At 43.3% G+C, this 22,691-nt stretch overlaps 1 protein-coding gene across 3 annotated transcripts in view; it reads right to left on the reverse strand.

Moving 5' to 3' along the window:
• BBOX1 (gamma-butyrobetaine hydroxylase 1) overlaps nucleotides 1-21,077 on the reverse strand; it is a 41,274-nt gene extending 20,197 nt beyond the window's left edge. The window contains exons 1-3 of one of the 3 annotated variants that reach the window (XM_080593102.1): nucleotides 20,907-21,077; nucleotides 14,543-14,933; nucleotides 12,789-12,903 (exon numbers count right to left, since the gene is read on the reverse strand). In XM_080593102.1, the coding sequence (XP_080449228.1) occupies nucleotides 12,789-12,903; nucleotides 14,543-14,899 (472 nt within the window). In that variant the 5' untranslated portion in view covers nucleotides 14,900-14,933; nucleotides 20,907-21,077. Of the gene's footprint in view, nucleotides 1-12,788; nucleotides 12,904-14,542; nucleotides 14,974-20,867 lie in introns of all 3 variants that reach the window. The other 2 variants (XM_080593101.1, XM_080593100.1) reach the window with 2 other exon arrangements.
• Between the last annotated feature and the right edge of the window lie 1,614 nt (nucleotides 21,078-22,691).

Consider the following 22,691-nt stretch of genomic DNA (forward strand, 5'->3'; position numbering starts at 1 on the left):
GTTCCCAAAAACGGCCAATTTGGAAGAGCTTATATTTGAAATTCAACAAATTATTTTCTACTCTTTTACTTGCAAAATTCCCAGTGGCTGATGGGTATAAAAAACAGGTTTTTAAAACATGAGTAGGGAATAATTATTCAAATTATTCATAACCTTATGCTGGAGTTGTATTTTTGTTGTGCTTTTTCCCTGCTGACTTCATCGGGAATGGGATTTTCTAACAAATAAAATAATGAGGTATGTAATTTCAATTATTTTCTCCAGAACATCCCAATGCTGATAATGCCTCCTTCTCTATTTTGTTTTCTGATGCCTTCTCCCTAGGAATGCTGCTATTGCTTGTACTGATTTATCATTTAATATTTTCTTGCTGCTTAATACAAGGAACTAAGTCTGCTTCACTGCATGGAGCTCACCACCAGACCTGAAAACCGGCAGCTGCACCACAGGAAGGAGCAGGACTTGCAGCCTGTGTGACCGAAGCACACATCCCTGGCTCTCCAGGGAGAAGCTGCTGTCCCGTGGCCACCACGGAGCTCTGGTCCTTCCCCCGTCTGAACGTTTCACAAGCTCTCTGCACCCAAGACTCACACAGCCACCCTTCTGATCACTGCAGGAGCCCTCTCGTGTACCCTGAAGAAAACTATGTGCAGCTGCTTAACTAGAAAAATGCGAGGTGATCATAAGCAGAAACACCAGGGTGGTGTTTGACTTGCTGGACTTCCACCTGTAGGTCACAGAGCAGCAGCACTGCTGAACACGACCAACATCGGCCAAAGTTTTCTTTATGGAAAATAACACCATCCGTTCTGATGGAAAGAAGACCACAAATGTTCAAAAATTCTGTGTGTACCAGGATAAAGAATACTAGATCCACGTTTGCAATAATTTTTAATAAGAGCTGTGCATTCTGCAAAGGAGGAACTAACTGTTTTCTGTGCTGGATCTGATTTTTAACTCTTAGCACAAGGTTGCCCTTTGTGAAACCACGGCCATTTTATTTTAATGGACAAAGAAATGCATACAGAACAGAATGATAGCTCTCCGTGCACGGACAAGTGCCAAACTGCCATCTGCCGGTGCAGCTGGAGGTATCTGCGCCTCCCTCTGGGGAACAATGGATTTTTTTTCCTTCATCTTTTCATAGTAAGACCCCAAGTCATACCTATACAGCTCAAAACCAGGCTTCGGGCATACAGAATACATTCGGCTGAGATGCTTTCTAATCAGAAGTTCTGGCAGAGCCCCGAGGAAGCTGGTAGAATGACCAGGGGCGGTGTTTTCAGCTTCCCTTACTCGTGCCCCTGAAACATTCCCCACCCAGAGCACAGCTGGCGGAGGGCTCTGTCTCTGCAGCCACCTCACGCTTCTCTCGGAGTGTTTCACTTACTGTAACTTTGGTAAACTGCAGCCATTTCAGATGAGGGCTTCCATAGCAATACCTGCCTGAAATATTTTGGGAGAGCTTCAACAGCAACAACAAAAATGGTCCAAAACCCAATGGACCAGTGAAAAATAAGCAGCGTGGCCATGCCAAAATTCCTACATTGGCTTAGCTGAGAAGTTTTAATGTTTTCATTCTTTCAAGTGTCAAATTTGGAAAGTCATTCACTTCTTAGGACATTTGCCATTCTGTTGAAACCAGTCAAATTTGGCTAGCCAAGTATATTTTAAGATTTTCATAGACATCTGCGAAATCAAATTCATTTTCTTCAACAGCAGGCAGTGCTGTAGCAGCTCATTAGTGCAGACAAAAACACACAAGAACCACTAAACTCTATGACTATCTTGACTTGCCCTCAATATTCTTACGCCAAGACCACTTTGTTAAAATAATTTTTAAAAAGTTTTTTTTTTGTTTTCTCAGATTATTCCTGCCAGGACCACTTTTGCTAGACAAAACTGAAATAGATATCACCTAAAGTTTAATGGCTCCAGTGCATTTAGCCAAGAACTCAAGGGAATGGCAACGTCGACAGAAAGTGAAAAGGCAGGAAATGAATCACGGAGCCCAAAGCACGGCTTCTCACCAGGACACTTTCTGGAGCCTGGCTGTCGTTAATGCAGTTAACTTTAATTTAATTTGTCTGTGCTACTGGCACAGGGCACTGAGCTCCACAACTGTGCGTCACATTTCCTACTTTACAGCTACTGGTGATTTTCTTCCACAGTTGGAATGACTGCAGAGAATAATGTGCTACTGCACTGCTCGGTGTGGGCCGCTGAACCCACCCTGGTCTTTTGTTTGCTTATTTATACAGGACAGGATTAAAGCCACGTGAAATGGTTGCCCGCACACCTTAAAGCAAGCTGCCACGGTCTTGGTTATATTGACATAAATCGAGTTTGTAAACATCGTTAGATTAAATCTGAAATGACTACAGGTTTGCTAGAGTAACTAAATCTTAGGTCAAGATGTAACTCCTATGAAATGGCCTTGCTAGAAAGCATCATAGGCAACTGTTTTCTCCCGTGTATTTACCCATCTATGCATATTCATGATAACCTGCAGACACACCATACATATCCACAGCTACAACACTGAAAGACTGGTTAATAGTAAGGGGTACTGAGATTTCCTCAGAAATCTGCTTTTCTGCTGTAAACTGTTTTTAATTGCTTACAACTTCAGCAAAATGCAACCTTTTGGGCAGATTTCTTTTTATGCTAAAGTTTTTCTTATATTGAGTTTATAGGGAAAACAATCAATCAAAAGGGTCAGCCGTTTCAGAGAGCAAAATTGAGCAAAGAAGCATATTTTCTGCCTGTTTTTGAGGAAAAAAAAAATCCAGCAAAGGAACTAATTCTTCTGATTTTGGTGACAGGCAACGTCAGAAATATGCTTGGGTGAATTCTCCACTACAGGCTCTCTCCCAGGCAGCAGAGGAGGAAACATGCAACATGAACAATGGGAGCACCTGTCAGGGAGGAGGAAGATGTGCACTACCTGGGAAAAACCGAGGGATGTGACGTGGGAAGCGGGTGGTGCGGGGCTTGGAGACCGAGCAAAATCTGCTGCGGACTGCAGAGGAAGCGTAAGCCACGCAGGGGGACTGGGGTACCTCCCTGGCAGCAGCTGTTCATAGTTCGGTGGCAGCACCCTGGAGCTAGGAGCTGAGAACAAAAGGACACAGCCCCTGAAGACACCGAGGCGCTTCTAACCGCATAACCAGACTGCAAACTCTTCTCCCTTTCTCCTCTCTGAGCAGCAGCCGTCTGCGCTTGTCTTGTGCTGAGACGCGAGCAGTGAAATCTTGCATCTCTGTGTATCTCCGGGGTGAAAGCACTCCGCCCAGGGACCAGTGCCAGTCACCCGAGCTACCTGGCTCAGCGTGGGCAGGGCAGAAGGTGCTGAACCCGGGAGCCCCCGGTGCAGAGCTCCGTGTGCCGCGCCGCCTTCCCTCCTGCACGCCGCTAGATGGACCTCTGGGCCGCTCCGTGCTGCTGCTGCCTCTGCGCTGCCCGACGTGGCCACACGCTGCATTCGCTTCTCATGCAGGAGGAAAAAACTCATTTTATCACCGGGCAGCAAGCACACACGGCCCTGGAACCGCTGCACGCCTCCCCGGCCGGCACGCTGCCCTCTGCTCTGATTTCAGCCGGCCGGCCTGGCTCTGCTGGCATCGGCAGCTATTTGTTTAACAACCACCTCGTCTTCTTTAAATCACACCCAGTTCACTTGGTATTTTAGCTAACGTTCAGTTAAGTTGTCCAACCATCGACTGTGAAGATTACACGCCAGAGATGAGACCAAGAGCATTTGAAAAAAGGAGGCTGCATCACTTACATCCCTCCTTACTGCAGGGCTGCCAGCACCCACTGTGCCCCCCAAGCGGCAGCTTTCCGCCTGGTGCTGAGGGACACGCTGCACTTCAAAGAAATGTAAAAGGCAATTTTATTTTTTTTTAATTCTCTCTCTCTAGATACAGGTAGCAAGCACAAAACGCCACGTGCTCATAAAAAAAGTGAACCCCGACACCACAGAGTTACATTTTCAGCAGTTGCAAAGTCTGCAAATTTCCAGCCACGTGTATTCCTTACTCCTCTGGCTCAGCTAGTTAGAGGCTGTCCAACAAACACAACACACATACCCAAATATAAGCCACTCGCATAGACCATCTTTTATACCCTATCCCGTGTTTCAAAGAAGCTGCGGTATGATTGACAAGCTGTTGAATTTCACAACATGTCCACAAAATGAAGAAAGTGCAATCCTTGAGGAGACACAGAATCTCACCTCATTAAATTCCTTAGTGAGACCACTCCGTGGCTGTCTACTCACTGCTCCAGTGTGTTTAAGTCAATATACATCCTTTCACACATTTGAAAGATTGGGAAAAAATAAAATATAAATGTTTTCCTTTTTCTCTATTAAAGGTTATAAAATTAAAATAGCTGTAGCTATACTGTGTGAACCGCCACGAATACCCTTTGAAAGACAGATTTCAGTTTCAGCGTTTGTGCAGGTAAAACAACCATGTGCAAACTAATGGGGTATTTAACTTGCAACTTTTCCTTCCTGGTCTCGTGAATAAATATTTCCCTAATCTTCCTTACATAAAATAAAAGGGATATTACTATTTCACAGAATATACCAATAGATTTTTTTCCCACTTTGGAAAACACATATGGAGCCTGGAATTTAACTGCAGCTCCAAGTGCTCCAGGCGTCTCTGAGAACACGAACTGTAGAGTTCTGCTCAAATTCTCAGCTGTCACCGTGCTTGCTAGAAGTTCCACCTCAGATGGGATGCTCCTTTTGCAGTCAATGGACACGGGCTGTAGTGTTGGGTTTTGGGCTCTTTCTGTTGTTTGTTGCAACCACCTGCTTTTCCTGAAGCTGAGCACCTGGAATAATAGTTTCCAGATTCAAGCAGACAAATCAAAGCCAGCCAACAGCTCAGCAGCAACAAAGTGAGACTTCGTTGGTACTGTGGATTTAATGCACAACCCAAGGCACGGTGTGGCAGTGCAAGACAGTACTTACTCAGTATACCTGTGCAGGACCGCCCTTGATTTCAGTATAACACACCTGCCAAGCCTTACAGCTAAACTGCAGGCAACATTCAAGGAGCAACAACTCACCTGGTCTTCCTCCCCACCAGACCCCCGCAGTGGAGGCGCTCGCCTGGCCTCCCATCTCCAACTCTAAGGAGCTGAGGGAGACAAACGCTAAACACAAAATGCTCCCGTAAATAACCTGCACAGCAAATCAGCCATGTGCATCCCACCAAGGTACTGGGAGTTTATCCTTTCCCAGACTCCGCACTGCATTCAGGACTCAACACTGTCTGCTGAGCAAACAGATGTTTAACCTCCACAGCACTGCTCGGATGTGGAAGTTGCAAAATTTCCAGGAGACAGAACTGTTCACTGATACTCTACAGGCAGCTACCAAAACTGAGAAATGGTTCAAGTAAAATTGCTTCTTAGGCTTTTTTTTTTTTTTTTGGCTACTTTGTATTTTAAAGTAAATTAAAAAAATAGTTTAAAAGTGGTAAATTTAGCCAAATCCTGCCTTGGCAAGGCTATCAACTCCGTCCTCCAAGCTCCAGTTCTCTCAAATGAATTCACTTCCAGTGACAAGTGCAGCCAGCATCCTCAGTGGTTTATTGTTTTGCTTTTTAAAAGGTGCAGCCTGGTACATGAATGCTTACACAGTGCATATTATAAATCCTACCTCATGTTTCAGAAAAGAAAGGCTCCAAGTTCCCAGCCCTTCAGTGGCATGTTACTGCAGCCAAGAGCTTAGTCTTTGAGCTACTGCAGGAGTAACCTTTCCCCCTGACATTTCCCACTGTACTGTGTAATGACACTGTGGTAAATATGCCAAAAGCTGAAAACGCATTGTGTACAGCTCCAAGTTTTTACTAATCCTTGGGAAATGTATGGAATGCAGCAGCAGCTGGTATCTGGGACAAAAATATATATATAAATCTAGTGCAGCTTGTAAAGTTATTGCTATAAAAAATATGCCCTCACTTAAAATCTTCCATTTAATTTGAAACTGTTAATAGTCTGTCTGAACTCAAATTTTCACCTATTCTGAAAATATTTTCTTATATGTACACATGCAGTATATTGACGCACCCACCGTGAACATGGAAAACAAACAGTTCTTTCACTCTTCTCTCTCTCTCCGCAGTCCTTGATTTCTTAGATGTCTCTAGACCCCTGACCATTTACAGAGCTTTCCAAATGAACACGCTGTCTTTGCAGCCTTTCTTGATGCCCAGTGCCCTATACTGGTACCTCGCTATGGAAGCCTTACTCTGTTAAATGGAGCAGAAGGGCTACTTCATCCCTGATGCAGGCTAGGTTTCCCTTTGGGCTGCCCTGATCTCAAGCCCCTCTGCCAGCACAGGCAGCACTTGGTCTACGAGCAGTACCAACCCCAGACAGGTGGTTATTTCCCTACCTTGCACTCCGACACCTGCCAAGCTGCAGCACCTTACAGCAAACCCTGGCACAAAGACAGCGGATGCTTCAGTAATATGAAGGAAATGGACTGGGGAGGGCAGCTGGGCTCGGGTGCTTTTGTTATATTGCTGCTGGAGACTGAGAAGTAGGCTAGGTGAACTAGTTGCTCAGCACATTAAAGCATTTTTTAAACATTTTTACCATTTCTCCTATCTGTGAGGGTCATTTAGAGCTGCAACCCTCATCCTTCAACACTCCTAGAGTTGGTCCCTGGTTGGTGCCATCAGCAAATTCAACGCAGCTCTTCCGCTCCATCACAGTCAGTGATGAGAGCAAGGAACAGCACTGCATAAAGCACAGAGCTTCGCAAAATCATTCTACCTTGATGGTAAACCGTCACAGCTACTCTGATTATCTTTTACGTAGGCCACATCTCCTTGGCATATTCAAGCAAATTTCACGTGCAAGTATCAAATGCTTTATTCTAAGAACACGAATACGACCACTGCATTTAATACTAAATATCCTGAAGAAAATGATGAAAATCAATCCATGCGAGAACAAACTTGCATATTTAGAGCATACAACAAACCAATGCCTTCACAGCACTGCCCAAACCTTTCAAAATATTAGAAAGGAATAATTTCCATCAACAGAAGCAAGTGGAAAAAGTTTTTAGAGCCACACTAAAATAGTGATTCATTTGCAGCGATAAAGCCACAGAAAATAGGGAGAAACTTGCATGATTTAAGTATCAGCTCGAGGCAGTGTGCATAATAAACGCATTTACTATTACCAAAGGGGAAATTGGCTGACAGTCACATTGGCTTTCTACAGCTGACTGCCAGATGATTGTTTTTATCAGGTACATTTAATGAATTGAAAAGAGTAGGTTATATGGCAACTTTCATATAATGACTTTTAGCATACAGTTTTGTACAGTCTTTTTAATATTTACACTTTATATACTACTTTTTTTTTTTTTCCCCCCAGAGATATCATAGGGTTTAACTCAAATATATTGGTGCTAGTTCTAACCCTTCTGGTAGCTGCAACAGATCGTGGATCTTGGGTCTAATTTCTATCACTTATGTCTGACATGGGCATGAACCACTTTTAAATGATGCATATATGCCTGAAAAACAATGAAGGACTTCCTTTCCTGATGGGTCTCAGAGACCATCACAGCGACTTAAGTACAACTCTAGTAATTTCAACAGGAGGAGGAGAGAGACAAGTCAACACTAAAAGCAGCAATATTTATGAAGATTTCCTTCTCCTCAGCCCCACATGAAAAAGTTATACGCTGTCCAATATTTACAATTTGACAAATTAGCAGGTTCACAGTTCTTTGGGAAAGGGACAGGAAAGCATACATCATAAAACTAAAAAAGATCCTGTGATGCTAAGATATTCACGTTCTTCTACTTAACAATATTACAAAGAATGATTGTGTGCTTCACAGAAAATGTTATTCTTCCATACACTGAACACCATGAACATTATTTCCATTTTTATCCACACACCCCCCTACAGCTTGAGAATCTATCAAAAAACTGCACTAAGCAAGGATCGAGCTCCTTGCCAGTATTTCTTGGTGGTAACTGATCCCGCTCATGTTCCTTATTATTTTATCGTGTCAGTATAGCATGTTTTCCACGATGTAACCACAGTTAATATAGTTTCCATTGTACTCCGGCAGAAATTTAAGAACATAAGCTCTAAAACCTGAGAGAGCAAGAAAGATAGCAGCGAGTCATTAGTGTTTGGACAGCCTTAGTTCTCACCCGCGCAGCACAGATGCAGTTGCCATATTAAAAATCTCTGTGTAGCTGGATGATTCCCAAGGGATAAAAACAAAGGTCTTGTAGAGTTATTTCACATCTTTATTGACCAACTGCACTACGATTACTAAAAACCCAGATCTAGGTGCTTTTCAAAGTGGGAAGAATGACCTGCTTTTGAAAGAAGTAGTCATCACATCTTCCAACTTCAGAATAATAATTTTAGGGAAAATAAATAAAAATAAATACCATTTCTTGATCATACCAGGTTAGCCACAGAAAGACTCTGCATCAGAAGTCTGCACAAAATGAGAAGACGGCCTTTGCCCAATTTCTGCAGACAGCGTGCACTCACCAACAAACACTTGGAATTAATTATTCAGCGTTTACGTTGTGCTACAGAAAGTATTAATTGGCAAGCGTAGAATCTTTTACTGGGGAATAAATGAAAGAGAATGACATTTTTCATTCATATACTTGTTTTCAGAGTAAAACAAATATATATATATATGTATTTTAAGTATTTAGCACTCTAAAAGTGAATGGATTGGAAAATCTGGATTTTTTTTCTGATTAAAACTATTGAATTTAGTCAGAGTTATTTTCCCTTCCATTTTAGACCCACAGTAATGGATACTCAATGTAAAAAAAAAAAATCAAACACTGGTAATTACTTGGAGTCATGTGGTATAATGCACTCAAAAATTTTTCTCTTTTATATAAATTGGGAAAAAAAAGCAACCTAGTAGACATCTGTTTCTAACAACCTTTCTCAAAAGACAATAACTTTATATCCCTGTTGAAAATGTGTCTGAGAAATAACTGGTCTGAGAGTTTCCAGGAATGGATGGTTACTTTTAGAAAAAGCTTCATCAGAAAGTTCTGTCTTTTTCCCAGAGAAGAAAGACATGCAAGAAAGTTACTGAAACTGATCTGCAGTGAAACTAAATGACAGGGAAGAAAAAAAAAATATTTCGCTGGCACAATTGCCACCATCTGCAAAAAATACAAATCTTTTAGGAAAGAAGACATGACCATTTCAGAAAATGTATTTTATACATGTCTGATGAACTCAGGCACCACTGACACATGCATACAAGCTAGAGGACTGTATGTATACATGTCTGTATTTAGGTAGCACTGCAGCCAGAGGCAGTGTGGATGCCCGCAGTGCACAAGCTTGCCTGCAAGCTGTTGTATTTGTGCTTCTCAAAGTGCACGACTTAACTCTGCTAGCAATTACAGCTCTGAAATTGCCAAAGCCACAAATCGCTGAAGCAAAGCAACTAACAACCAGCTGAAACACTGAAATTAAAATTCTGGAAGGTTGCACTGTTATGAGCCACATGGCAAAATAAACAAGGACTGAAAAACAAAGCACAGACCTGGAGTCTGCATCCTCTAGTTCTGACTGCCTGTGTCAGCGTGCTGTTCTCTCCAGCAGTTCAGCAGTCACAGCTGTCACACAAACGAGGGGAAAAAAAAAGAGCAGAGGCACTCTGGAAACCACTACTTCAGGAGATGAAAGATGTTCACTATGAGTGAACAAACTTTATCGGGAGTTTCTGCCTTTTAAAGCTTTTTACTGCTTTTAAGAAACTTTCCTGATTTGTAACCTATTGCTTTCAGACATTTTGTCTAAATGGGCATTTCAGTGTTTGTTGTGGGACATCCTCATTTCTGCTGTACTGCACCCTTGCCATGTCAACCCGATGCAATTACTTAGCACACGTATACGGCAGCCTAGCTCACAGGGGCAGTTCTCGTTAATTATTACTATAGGATATATTCGAATGAACAAACTCTTTTAGTAACAAACAAACAAACAAACAAACATTTTAACTTCTTTCTCTTAAGAAGTTATCTATCAGGGCCCCATAGAAAAACTGAAAACACCAATGACAGTGTTAATATCCCGATTCAAACTTTAGTGGAATCAGATATATATTCAGTATTATCACATTTTAAAGGACCATTGCTGTCTGAGGCCTTTAACCTAACCTAGGTTTTAACCTAGACCAGGCTGAAGAGAGCCTCAGTGTACACACACAGCGGACTTTGCGTACCGCACTGATAAGGTCTGGCACTGTTTCTAAAAGGGTACTCCTGACATACTGCCATGGAGTTATTATAGTCATTTCCATCATGCAGTGAAGGTACAACCTACTCTTTCTTCTGGTTTGACACATGCTTGACATCTAATTTTTTGGAAAAGAAATTACAACAAGAATCATCATAAAAGCAACATGAAATGCAAATAACCATTTCCAAAAAAAAAAAAAAAAAAAAAAAAAGCCACAGCTGTGATAATGTCAGCAGTGAAGGTTAACCTCTAACTACAGCAGTCTGGCGAGCTTGCTGTCGTATTTGCTGAACCAGTATGCAGGGCTGGCATTTCATGTCATCCGTAATGCTATGCTGCTGGGATATGATTAGCTACTTAAGAGCATGCAATTTGCAGTGGTGTAACTGCACTGACCAGAAGGAAGTTGATTCTAAACTTATCCTGATACACGATGAGAAACAGGTCTCAAACAGCCAACAAGCAAATTCACTTCCTTTATAACTTCAGCCTTCTTTGCAAACGAAACCTGAGAAACGCTGGAAGAAGCAATTCATTGTAATGCGCCAGATCTTTTCTGGGAATCTGAGAAAGAGCAGAATGACACTACGACACAAAGCCAAAGTTAATGCAGGCCCTTACTTAGTGCAACTTCCATAAACATATTTACTCAGATCTACCATGGAAAATAGAATTTGCAAAGCATTGCCCAAAGAACAAAAAGTATCATTAGCGTTTATTTTATCTGGACTGCTCCACTAGAGAACAGCAGCAGCAGAGGGGAGAAGTGGCCTCCAAAACAAGCATCGTATTTAGATCCTGAGAGTAAGCTCAGTGTAAATATGTGCGAGAGAAGCCAAATCATACCCAGTTAAGGCTTCATAATGGAGGGAAAAAAGAAGCATTATATATCTGAATTCCCGAAATTACAGTTATTGATCCCTTTGCTAATAAACTTAGCCAGAGATCTAAACTAATTTGTCTGGGCATTAATTAGAACAATAATCGATTTTCATCGATCCCCCCAAAGGCTATAAAATGTCGTGTTAACTTCCACACCATCTTCATTTTTCCAAATACAAGTTCTCACTAGCTGAGAAATCAAATGTAGTTTCCCTATATGAGGTTTGCATCTTCATCATGTTCATTCTGGGAATTATGCCCAAGCCTCCTAAATAGTAAACAGTGTAGTTTGTTCTTGCCAAGGCAAAAGTAGACATATACGTTTATATCAATCACCAGAGGAAAAAAGTTCCACTTTGAACTACTAGACATCTGTTACACGATCCACTGAAATGGACGGAAATACTACTCATAACTGAAGTTTTAAGATAGATGTAAAAGGCTGAATCTAAATAACTGGCTTCTGTTTAGGAAAATGGGTGCTAGGAGCTAAGGAAGATTTGACTGGCAGAAATTGGGAAAGATAATGGGCCCCTTAAGCTGTCCCTAAGTGCCAAACAAAACTCAGAAGTGGGTGATACTTAGGGCCTTATGCTTTCCCATTTATAATCTTTCAGGAAAAAACAAAACAAAACAAAATCTTTCTCCTTTCTTTGTTAGAAAAAAACACATCAAAAAAAGAAGCATAAACCAACCTCAGACTTTCCTTTTGTTGAGCTCTGCTGGAACCGATAGCTGGATCTGAATTTCACACCATCAGCCTGCCTCTACTTTCTTTTACTAAAATAATACCCTATTTTAATGGATACAGTCTTAGCTCTGAATACTGATCCACAGCTTTCTGCAACAGCAGAACTCACAGGAACACTGTCAAGGGCAACTGCAGAAATCTTGCAAGTTTTCACACGTTTCATGCTCACAGTATGAAAGACTGCCGAAGAAGGAAGAAATGATAACGTGCATCATGGCAAACCTGGTGATTTTATAATCATTCCCTCAAAAGGGTGAATGATGTGTCGTGGGTAACCATTGCTTGTATGGTCAATGTTTCTCTGCCAGTTGCACGAATTGCTTCTTTTCCAAAGGACGGTCAACTACTGAGGAAGAATCACACAGAGCAAACACAACCTGAACTTCAGCACAAGACACTGGTATGCTACGTGGTTACTTTTTAACAGAAGGCCATGGAAAGGGAAAAATATTTCAGCTATAACTCCCTTGCAATTCTAAAGATTTCTTCTAAAAATAAAGCTTTAAATAATTTGAAGACCACCGACATATGCTTTATCACAGATCAATGGTGCTGCACAAGCCTCATTTTAAGACCTCCAAAAACTATCTGAAAAGAAGTGGCTTTTAGGAAAGTAAACGCAGCCCGAGCAGCTGAACACTGCTCTCCCTGCAAGTGACCCAGGACACAGCAGTCACAGGTGGCTGCTCCTGGCCTGTAGTCCACAGGTTAGAAGAGAGGAAAGGGCAAAAAACATGTTCCCAAGAGTGGCTGTGCTTGCTTCAGCTGGGCGGACTTGGTCCTCATGCAAGGACCCTCTAGACGGGGCTGGCAGCGTCAGACCACCTGCATTTGAAACCTGTGTCACAGATGCGGTTTGAACTCCTACCTGGTAAAAACAAATCCTCTCGCATTTCTGCTCTGGCTGCTTCAGAGAAGCATCGTTTTTTCAACCACTCAGCTTCATATTCGCTTGTGTGTTCATCGGGCCACGTAATAGATATCTTATAAAAGAAAAAGAAAGGTCATTTTAGAAAAAAAAAAAGAAAACACCATGTAGACCAAACATACAAAAAAAAACAACTAAAAACTCCAACCTTAGAAATTACAAATATTGCAATATTTCAATCAGTAATATCACAGTTCAGGCTTCCTTGCAGTGTAACTGCAAACAATTAATGAAATCCCAATCTGAACACCATCCAAATTCTGATACCATTTATAGATGGTTATTTTCACATAAGCACATGACCTAACTTGCTATTTTGTGCGGGCTGCTGTCACTGTGTGTGCTTTGCTTAGCAAAAAGTGGGGAATCACAGAAGCTGGCACATGCCACTGAGGAGAGCACTTTATCAACAACTCAGAAGAGAGCAAAAATATCTTCCAAAAGACTGACAGCTGTCAAAACAGAAAAAGGACAAGACAGACACATGTAAAAAAATGTTAGGAGACAATTTCCCTAGTTTTGACATGTTTTCCCCCTTTCAAATAAATGTATTTTTTTCAATTCCTGAAAAAAAAGGAAAGAAAGTGTAAAGCTTTCCTTGCCGTGAACCAAAGAGCTCAGTGCAGCACGCGCACCCCATGGAATTCTCTCATCTGCTGTGTAGGCTTCGATCCCCATTTCACAAAATTCTGGCCGTTCATGTTATGGTAAAACACCAGCATTAGTTTACGATTAGCACTGTGCTTGCAGTGTACACAGAAGCAGGCAATCCCTCTACTATCGCAGTACATTTGTTTATTCAAAGGATGAATTTACACAGCGTTACTTTTGGTAATGAACCATCAACTTGGGATCCTAAATAAACACAGCACCTTGTCTTGCAGATGAGCCACGTCCTGCCCGGGCCGTTACAGGGCTGATTGCCCTGTCTTTAACATGTTTTAAACCTCTTTAACTGCAAAATGAAGGAAGTGAGTTTGCACATCAAGGGAGCTATGTACTGCTTGTAAATAAACATATAAAATCTAGATAATATACTAGGCATTTACATATGTCAGGAAAGATTAAAACTTACAGCAAGGGCAGTTCCTCTCCCCTCTTGCCCAATAACCTCTCGTTTTCGTGACCAAACATTAACGTAGATGGATAGACACAGATACAGACACTAGGCCAGCACTGAATATTGGGTTAAACTTCAGTTTGTTTGCTCTAAAATGAAGTCTTTCGCACATTGGAAGGTAAGGTATCAGCTAACACACTGATATCTTTGTTATGAATTAAGATTATCATCACTTTCCCATTTGTTTTTCTAATTTGCAAGTCGCTTACAGAATAAAGAGAAAAAAGACAGACGTTAACGCAAAATTAGAAGCGTGGGGAATGCCTACATTTTCTTTTCAACATCTGATAATGAGGAAACATTTAAAAAAGAACAGTTATGTTCTAGAAACTGTTTTTGTGCCCAATGCGTCACATTTATAAAGTAGTTTCATATACATTGGGAAGACCCAACTTGCCCAAATTACTCCCATTAGATCCTCAGGTTATTCTTAAAAGCTGTGCAAATCCATGCTATTGATCATGGATAAATGAATTACAGTTACAGCATATCCTGGGGTTACCTCCAACTTGCAGATTAACGAGCATCGTTAAACAGGTTTCCCTAGAAGCACAATCAGTGCTTCTTTGAGTACCTTTTTTCGGTCTGTCAGAGTGACTGCCTTTGCCACGATGTCAACATCGAGTTCCTCGAAGGGCAGCCTGCGCGCCTTGGCCGAGCGCAGGAAGCAGTCGGGGCACTGGCAGTTGTCTCTCAGCCAGACGCACGGGTAGCGGCTCTTGCTCCCGTCCTCCCAGTGCACGTGGACGAGGTGCTCCGCGTCCGGAGCCTCCACCTTCTGTATCGCCGTGCTCATGTCGCTGGTGTGGGCCCCTCGTGCTGTCCCCCGCCGGTGGCACGGCAGTAGGGTGGCTGCAGCAAGCACACGCCTGCCCTGGAGCACGGAGTGGACTTTGGTCCCCCGCAGGATGTGAGCCGCCAGCCTCCACATCGCGGCCTCCGCGACACCACCCGACGGAGAGCTCCTACAGCAGGGTGAAGAGCAGTTTGTTACCGAAGGAGTAACTGTAACAGAAAGAGCACGTTAAGATGGCTCTCCCCACCTGTCTTCTGCCTCAACATTTAGGAACGTTCATTACCCTGTTTATGTTTTTTTGAGGCACGGAGGGTGCATTCGGACCCGTCTATTCAGAAAGCCCTGGGATCAGCAGAGCTTCAGTTTGATTCACCATCTTGTTCATCTTTAGTTCCTGCAGTCGGTTCAGTACTTACTGCATAAATTGGCTCTTTATAAAAGACACCTTGAGATGAGCTCCACAAATCAAACGTAGGTGCTGCTACCAATCGTGCTGAAAAGCTAAGGCTCTGAAGTGCACGCACCTTAATTCCTGCTCTCAACACTATAGAAAAGCGAACACTGCATCCATTTCCTTGCAGGGAAAAGCTTTGGAAATACGACTTGAGCTACGGCAGAGTTCCGCAAGAGCTCATTTCTCCTTGCACAGCCAGCCTGCTTTCTATAAGTAGACTGGATTATTTAAAGCTAATTGAATATTTAAAGTTAGCTGTATGCTGTACTGAAGAAAGATGATGCATCCAAACCTTATATTACAAGAGAAGTTCTGATCTAATGTTTTTCTTATTCAGAAAAGCACTTGGCCTCCCCTCAAGTCAATAAAACATCACATTTGTTTTTAATAGACTGTTTAATCATTTCGAAGTTTGTATATTTATTTCCCAGGTGTTCAGTGTTTTTTTCTGTTGTTTTTGTTCTTCCACTCAGAGGGCAAAATATTGATGCCATGTCAGGACCAAAGCCTCCCCACTTGTCTTTGCACAGGGAAAACCTCATTAGCGTCAGTATTTTGACACACTAAAACCTACAGAAGTTGTCAGAAGGTTTTTGATTTTTTTCCTTTCCTCTCTATAAGTTAGAATTATGCTGTATAGGGCCCCAGGGTCTCCTTTTGTTTTTATTTCATTTGATTGAGTACAGCAACGCAGAATATTGATTTCTACTTTCTTTTGTCTGGGCATAGCAGTCCCATCAGAACCCATTAATTACCGACTTTCACTTGCACTTCAGCCTGAGGAACAGCTTTCTGCACACAGACTCAAATCTCTTTTATCCAAAAATGGCTTCATACCCAGACATATCTTTCCTTTTATACACACACGCACACATACATGCACACACACATACGTATGTAAATACATACACATATATCTCTACCTTAATTTCAAAGCACAATTCAAGTACAGCAATTTTCCTGTTGACTGTAAAAATATTTACACCAGGGGACTGGCTGCAGTTTCCTTCTGAAACGTCTTGCACAAAGTTTTATTATGTATGACTGCAAAGACACCGTATGTTTTAGGTTTTTTAACACGCAACAATTGGATACTTATTCTAATCTCTTTGAAACAAAAGACAAGTACTGGAACACAATGAATGTTTCCAATGTAGTGAAACTTTAGAAGAGCTGGTTTCCAAGCAAGTAGCAACACCACCGCTTTAACATATTGTAAACTTCTGCCGCATCTGTACTGGTTACACAGTAGTTCTGTTCAAGGCAGTGGATTATTTGATGGCAATGGATCAGAACCAAAAGCACACTTAATTAACCAGCATACCTTTTAGGTGGAATCAGGACCATTTAGATGCAGGAGCACAAGCCACAAAACCACTGCCTACTTGCTTAGGCAACTCCGAGGCTGTCGATACTTGCCCATCTGCATACTAAGTCACCTGAATCCCCCAAAAGCTACCACTATCCACTTCCAAAGACAGCACAACATGACAGACCTGGGTATCCTCACAAACACCTCTTATCCTGTTTATCTAAGATGGGTGAAGGGGAAGCTGTCCCTTGCAAGGCACAGTTGGGTAAGCACACTCATCAAACGCCTGACATCACGACTACTGAATTCAGCCCAAAGCATTGCACTCATGGCCACTTCAATTTAAGAACAAGGTTAGAAAGCATACAAGCAACCTAAACGGTAGGATCAATTTATTCCACCTGTCTTCCAGGGTAGAAATTATCCAAGCGCAGAGCACTCTTCCCAGAACCAACCGCTCAGCCAGCCCAGCTCCTCGTCTCTGAGGATCGCAGACGACACATCTCTGTGCACTACATGTACGGAGGCATTCCTTTATGCATCTGGTTAGGACGAGACCGGGAGAACCACACTTGATTTTCGAAGTTCAAGGCCACCAGGAAGCTCCTCTGGCTTACCAGGGAAAATTCTGAGAACTAGATCTTTTTGGTTATGTAAAACATCCACCGAATTAGATCATTATGTGCTTTGCCTATAATGTATTTCATACATTTGGTACATCAAGCCATCCAGTTGTTCAGATAAACTTTCGTGCACAATTTTCTCATTTTAATTAACGTGGCTTGCCAAATAACTTTATTATTCGCATACTTATTGTTTAACTTCACAACCTGTTAAATCACTTTCATCATTAGAGTCTTAATGAAAAAAATAATTAAGCCTTTAATTTCTGAATGCCCTTCAGGGAACATTCATCACGAAGTCCGCAGCCCTATTTGAAGTCTGACAGATTCAAAGGGTGTCCAGGTTTCTTGTATTTTACCATTCAGTTAAGAAATCTGAACTTGCTCCTAAGAGGCCCCTTGTAGTACTTCTGGTAATAGAAAACCACGTCAGAATATTTTCTATGACAAGAAATTAAGGTAAGTTTACTGTCTTCCTGTCACAGATGTTGCTTAACTGGTATTTGTTCACACGGTAATGATAACTCAGTCACACAAAACCTATCTCAAGCAGAATTTCTTCTAAGTCAGTGACAGAAAGCTTCGTAAATGCTTTGGAACAAAGGTCAACCTCAAAAATCAGATACAACCAATCCTACCAGACACAATTTCTAGATTAAAAACAACTAGATGAATAAACAAACCTTCTGGAAGTTACACATAATTTATGTTACAGTGGGGAAGGCTGTAAGCCAAAGGGGAATTTCCAACTTTGCTTAGATGTGAGAAGCATGGCACGGTGGTGTTCATCTTGCCTCACTTCAGACATGTACCAGTCACCTACACTCAAACATCGCAGGAGCCATCTGCAACACCCATAACTAACAGGCACATTTAGGTCACAATTCACCTGACCTTTGCAGAAACCTGCTTCAGGATGAGACAAACTGAACTCTTTTTTCTCTCCACCGGCTACAAGAAGAGCCCCAGCAGCTAGCTCTGACGTGGATGTTACACTGTCGGTGTTTGCACTCTGCAAGACGTTTCATGGTGGTAATTTTATGATGAACTGGTGATCCTGTTCCCAGGTCACTGTTTCTGCACACAACTCACTATGCACAACACTGCTGGGAGAATCGTGGATGGCAGCAGCCCTAAACTTTACTGCCACGCAGAGCAAGCCTCCACTGCTGTCAGTGGCACCCCCGTTCCAAGCGACGTTAGGTTTTGGCATCGCAGGTCTAACGTATTGTGAACCACAAAGTGCTCTCTTGAAATACTTCCAGTCCTAACAGCCAGACACTGAATAGCCAGCCTCTGCACCCCGGAGAGAGGGGAGGATCTCTTTCACAGACTGCAGCAGAAGCCTTCTATACGCTTAGGGTAGGAAACAATTGCACCGCACGCTTTGCGGGATTAATAAAAATCACAGTATGTGGGTTTTTTAATATACAGATCTATTTTGTCTACTATTACTGTGCCCCAAGCCTATTCAGATTTTTCGTTTATGATGTCTATTTACTGAAGTGAGTGGCCTTGCACCTAAATGACACTGCTGTTAATTAGGAGAGAATCAGGCCCTTTGGATCCAATGTTAGGTTGGTAGGTATGCGAGAGGAAGCCATGCAAACTATTATAGCAGAAGATTTCCCTTGTGGTGAAGTTAAGCGTTCACTTTTAAAATATACAACGATGTTTGCATTGCAACTTCTGTTTCTGTCTTCATTGTAAAGCAATCGTTCGGGTTAACCACCTACTGAGAGAAACCTTGTAACAATAAAAAGGCTGTTTATTGTTTTCCTCGAGTTAGTCATATCACTGTGTCATTATTAAAATGAAAACCCAGATGACAATGATTAAAAATATCTGCTACAGCCCTCTAGATGTTTTTCTTCTCAGACATACAAATCAAATAGTTCTGGAAGTCTAGTTTTTGTCCCATATGCTGTTTCTCAGAAAAATATTCCCCCCTCAGCAGTTTTTTTTCTTTTTTTTTCTTTTTTTTTTTTTTTTTTTACTGTTAGCATCAGTGGGGTGCTAAAGCATTCTGGGTCGAGCTGTACACAGCAGCAAGCTGGCATGCCTTCACCAGACCCCTCTGGATGTGAAGCAGTTCCCAGCCACCCGGGGTTTGTCACGATGTCACCACTCACCCTGGTGCTCCGTGTCCCCTCGCCCTCACTTGCTCCATGGGTCTGCTTGCTCAGCTGCTGCTCCCAGCCTGCCGGGGCAGGAGGATAGCTCCAGCTCCCAGCTCTGGCCAGAATGACAGCCCAGCCTCCCTCCCGGAGCAACGAGTGACACAGCATGTGAAGCTGGGGCAAAATATTCTTCCAACAGCACCGGCAAGGCTCTAGCTGCCACATGAACAAGAAAGCCCTGCCTGTTGGCTCTTTCTATTTCCAGTGGGCTACAAGGAGAGGCATCCACGGACTGGGTGGATGCGTCTGCAAACTGCGTGTTGTTCCTAAGTGATTCTTCTTTACCCTGAGCGCATACAGGACATTAAGGTGAGTTCTCCACAGGACGGTAAAGAACTCAGAACTGTTCATAGTGATGTCTTCAGAAAATCCCGCTATCGTTCACTTAAAAGTACCGCACAAAAGCTACCTGCCGCCTTCCCACTCACTAACACAAAGACAGCGCTGCTTCGCTGATCGGTGTATCTACAAACGGTGTCACTGAGCTGCGAGTTTCCAGCCCTGATCAGTGACTGGCACAGCTGTAACTATGGGGTTACACTCCTGTGTTCCTAATAAGTAAGACACAGTCCTAAATGCTAGAGAATTGCTACTTTAGGTCTTAAAAACCTTGGAGTCCAAGACACGCAGGGAGCTGCTGGTAAAGAAAAACAAATCCAAATGCCTGGTGCCAGGCCACTGCAGGGGAGGGAAAAACACATCTCATATTCTAACAGGCTATTGAACATGCTTCATGGATTCAGTCACATAGCATATGGACTCTGCTAACAAGTTCAGCGTAGTTTTTCAATTTATTGACAATTGTTTAATGGTTTTCCCTTTTTTTTTTTTCTCCATCAATAAAAGTAGGATGCTAATCTCAGACTAATGCAGGCTAAATTACAAGCAAGAGTCCCAGGAGTTTTCATCCCCTTTCCCCCTCAGACTTTCCAGGCAGACACTTACCCATGTGGTGCTATTTTACACTTGAAATTGCATTCTGTACTAAATGAGAAGCAGAACTCCCTGGTTTGCCTAAAGTTGTTATCAGTATGCTCATAACCACAGCCAAATTGAAAAGCAAATAACTCAGAAAAATGCAGAGCAAGTTCTCTGCACCCCAGCTCTCTGCGGGTCTCGTCTCTGGGCTACTATCTTCACGACCCTCGAAGGCACCATATGTAACCCTGCTCTCAGTTACCATTCATCGGATTTTCATAGCTTAAAACAAATGCTACCAAGAGCTTTTACGAGTCCCACTGTCTCATGCGCGCACACAGTCCCAGGCCCAGGGTTTCCCTGTTCACAGTGCCCGATATTCGCTTGCCCGCCCCAGCACCGCGAAGGGGCAGCCTGCTTGCTGCCGGGCGATGAGGACGGGAGGTGAGCACCACCACCTGGAGGCCGCGCTCCCAGCCCTCCCCAGCCCTCCTGCTAACGCTCGCTGCTGTCTTTCCCCCAGATCCCCCTCCTTCGCTCTCCTCAAGCCTCCCCCCCAGCTGACATCGCCCGCTCGCCTGCCGGCTGGGATCAGCGACACGTTCGTTAGCAGTACCTGCACGATTACGGACGCCGCCAGGAGGGGTCCCCTCACCTCAGAGCGGCCGCCCCCGGTCACGCTGCAGCCCCCGAGCTCCCCCTCGGCGGCACGAACCTGCCCGGGGCCCCCCCGGCCCGGCCCCGGCCCCCCCGGCCGCGGCGGGGCGCGGAGGCCGCAGGCCCGGCCCCGGGGAGGGCCCCGCGCCTGGCGGCCGGCGCCTGGCGGCGGCTCGGGGAGACAGCGGCAGGGGCAGGGGCAGGGGCAGGCCCCGGCGGGCCCAAACGCGGTCTCTGGGTTCCCGGTTTGCGTTTGACCGAGGCGGGATGTTTTTAAAAGGCGTCCGGGCTGGATGCGAGGACAAAGCCGGGGAAAAGCTGTCGGTTCCCGAGCCTTCTTTTCCCGCGGGGTTAACAAACGCTCCCCAGGCATTTCAAACTCGAGTGTCTTGGTGGGAAGAGGGATAAACAGTGGGATAGATCAGACTAAGAAACCTCTTTGGACCAGAGGAACAAAGCAAGGACCTGGGAGAAATACACCTGAGGGTGTCCTTGCTGTCTTCACCAGGTGTGAAGAGCCGTGTGCCCTTAGAAGCAAAAGGAGAAAGAAAAGGGAGAAAAACAAACAAAAATACACGTCAAGACCCTGGGCTCTTTATGCCAGATCTAAACTACAGTAAATATCACTGAATATGAAAGATGGTACTTAGCAAGATTACCGGGCCTGTGGCCAACCATTGCCTATGCTGTGGCATAAAATGTCCCCGCTGTTACAGATGGAGCGGCCTTGCCTGTATCCTCTGAGTTGATGGTGCAGATGATTTTAGAGTCAGACAAATCTTGTGAGCAGTGAGCTTCAGGCAGATGAGCTTCCTGGGAATAAATTTTAAAATAGCAATCACATATCCTCATTATTTAGTGCCGCATACCTTCTGGATGGCAAATACGTTAATGCAGTATTTATTTGAACGATGTGTTTCGTGTGGCTGAAGGGAAGGAGGTTCTAACAGACAGAAATAAGGCTCGTGTTGCTGTGTCCCAACAGTGGGATGTAGCACCTACCTGGCTTTCAGATGGGGAGTCCCATGCTGGTTTTCAAGTTTTCATCTTGTACTGGACCGGGATCCCTACCTTCTTCAGCGGGCACAAGCTGGCTACGTGTCTGAACTAAAAAGGAAAAGAAAGACCTTTACTGTCTTGGGTAATGAGCAATTCCTTGCGAGGGGCACAGCGAAGCTTTCTACCAGCTACGCCAGACATACTGGTCCTCCTGGGTACTCGGTGTCCCTGCTGTGGTGTGCAAAGCACCTAGAAAAGTGCTGGTGCTTCAGTATAACCCATGCAGGGAAAACCTTCGACACAAAGGTTGTCTAAGCAGACAGCAGAACATTCACAAAGATGAAACTTTGGCTAGTTGGATGGAAATAAGCGCACACACTCAAGTGAAAGTATTAAATGACTGTTTAGAGACTGTCTCTCTCAGCATTTTGGCAGTTAAAAAGGCTAAGACGTCTGCAACTTATAGGAAATTAAATATTTTTGTTGGTGGTTATCATTCAACGTCTTCAATAAAAAAAAATCCTCATGTGCCAAAGCAGTGCTTTAACGCATGGAGTTCATTGGATGTGTTCCTTTATTTTAAGGCAACAGTGGTAGGTTTACTTGCTTTAAAATTAGTGCCCAAATCCATTTTCCACCTTTCTTTTACATTCTTGCCTTACTTTTCTCCTATTTTTCTCTAAGGAATACACACGTTCTTGGTTGTCTTGGCTGTCTTCCTGCCTTTTTTTTTTTTTTTTAAATGAGTTTCTAATGTATACCCTTTTATTTTTGTTACCATTTA

This window comes from Anser brachyrhynchus, assembly GCF_964034855.1.
Source record: "Anser brachyrhynchus genome assembly, chromosome: 5".
Lineage (NCBI taxonomy): Eukaryota > Metazoa > Chordata > Aves > Anseriformes > Anatidae > Anser > Anser brachyrhynchus.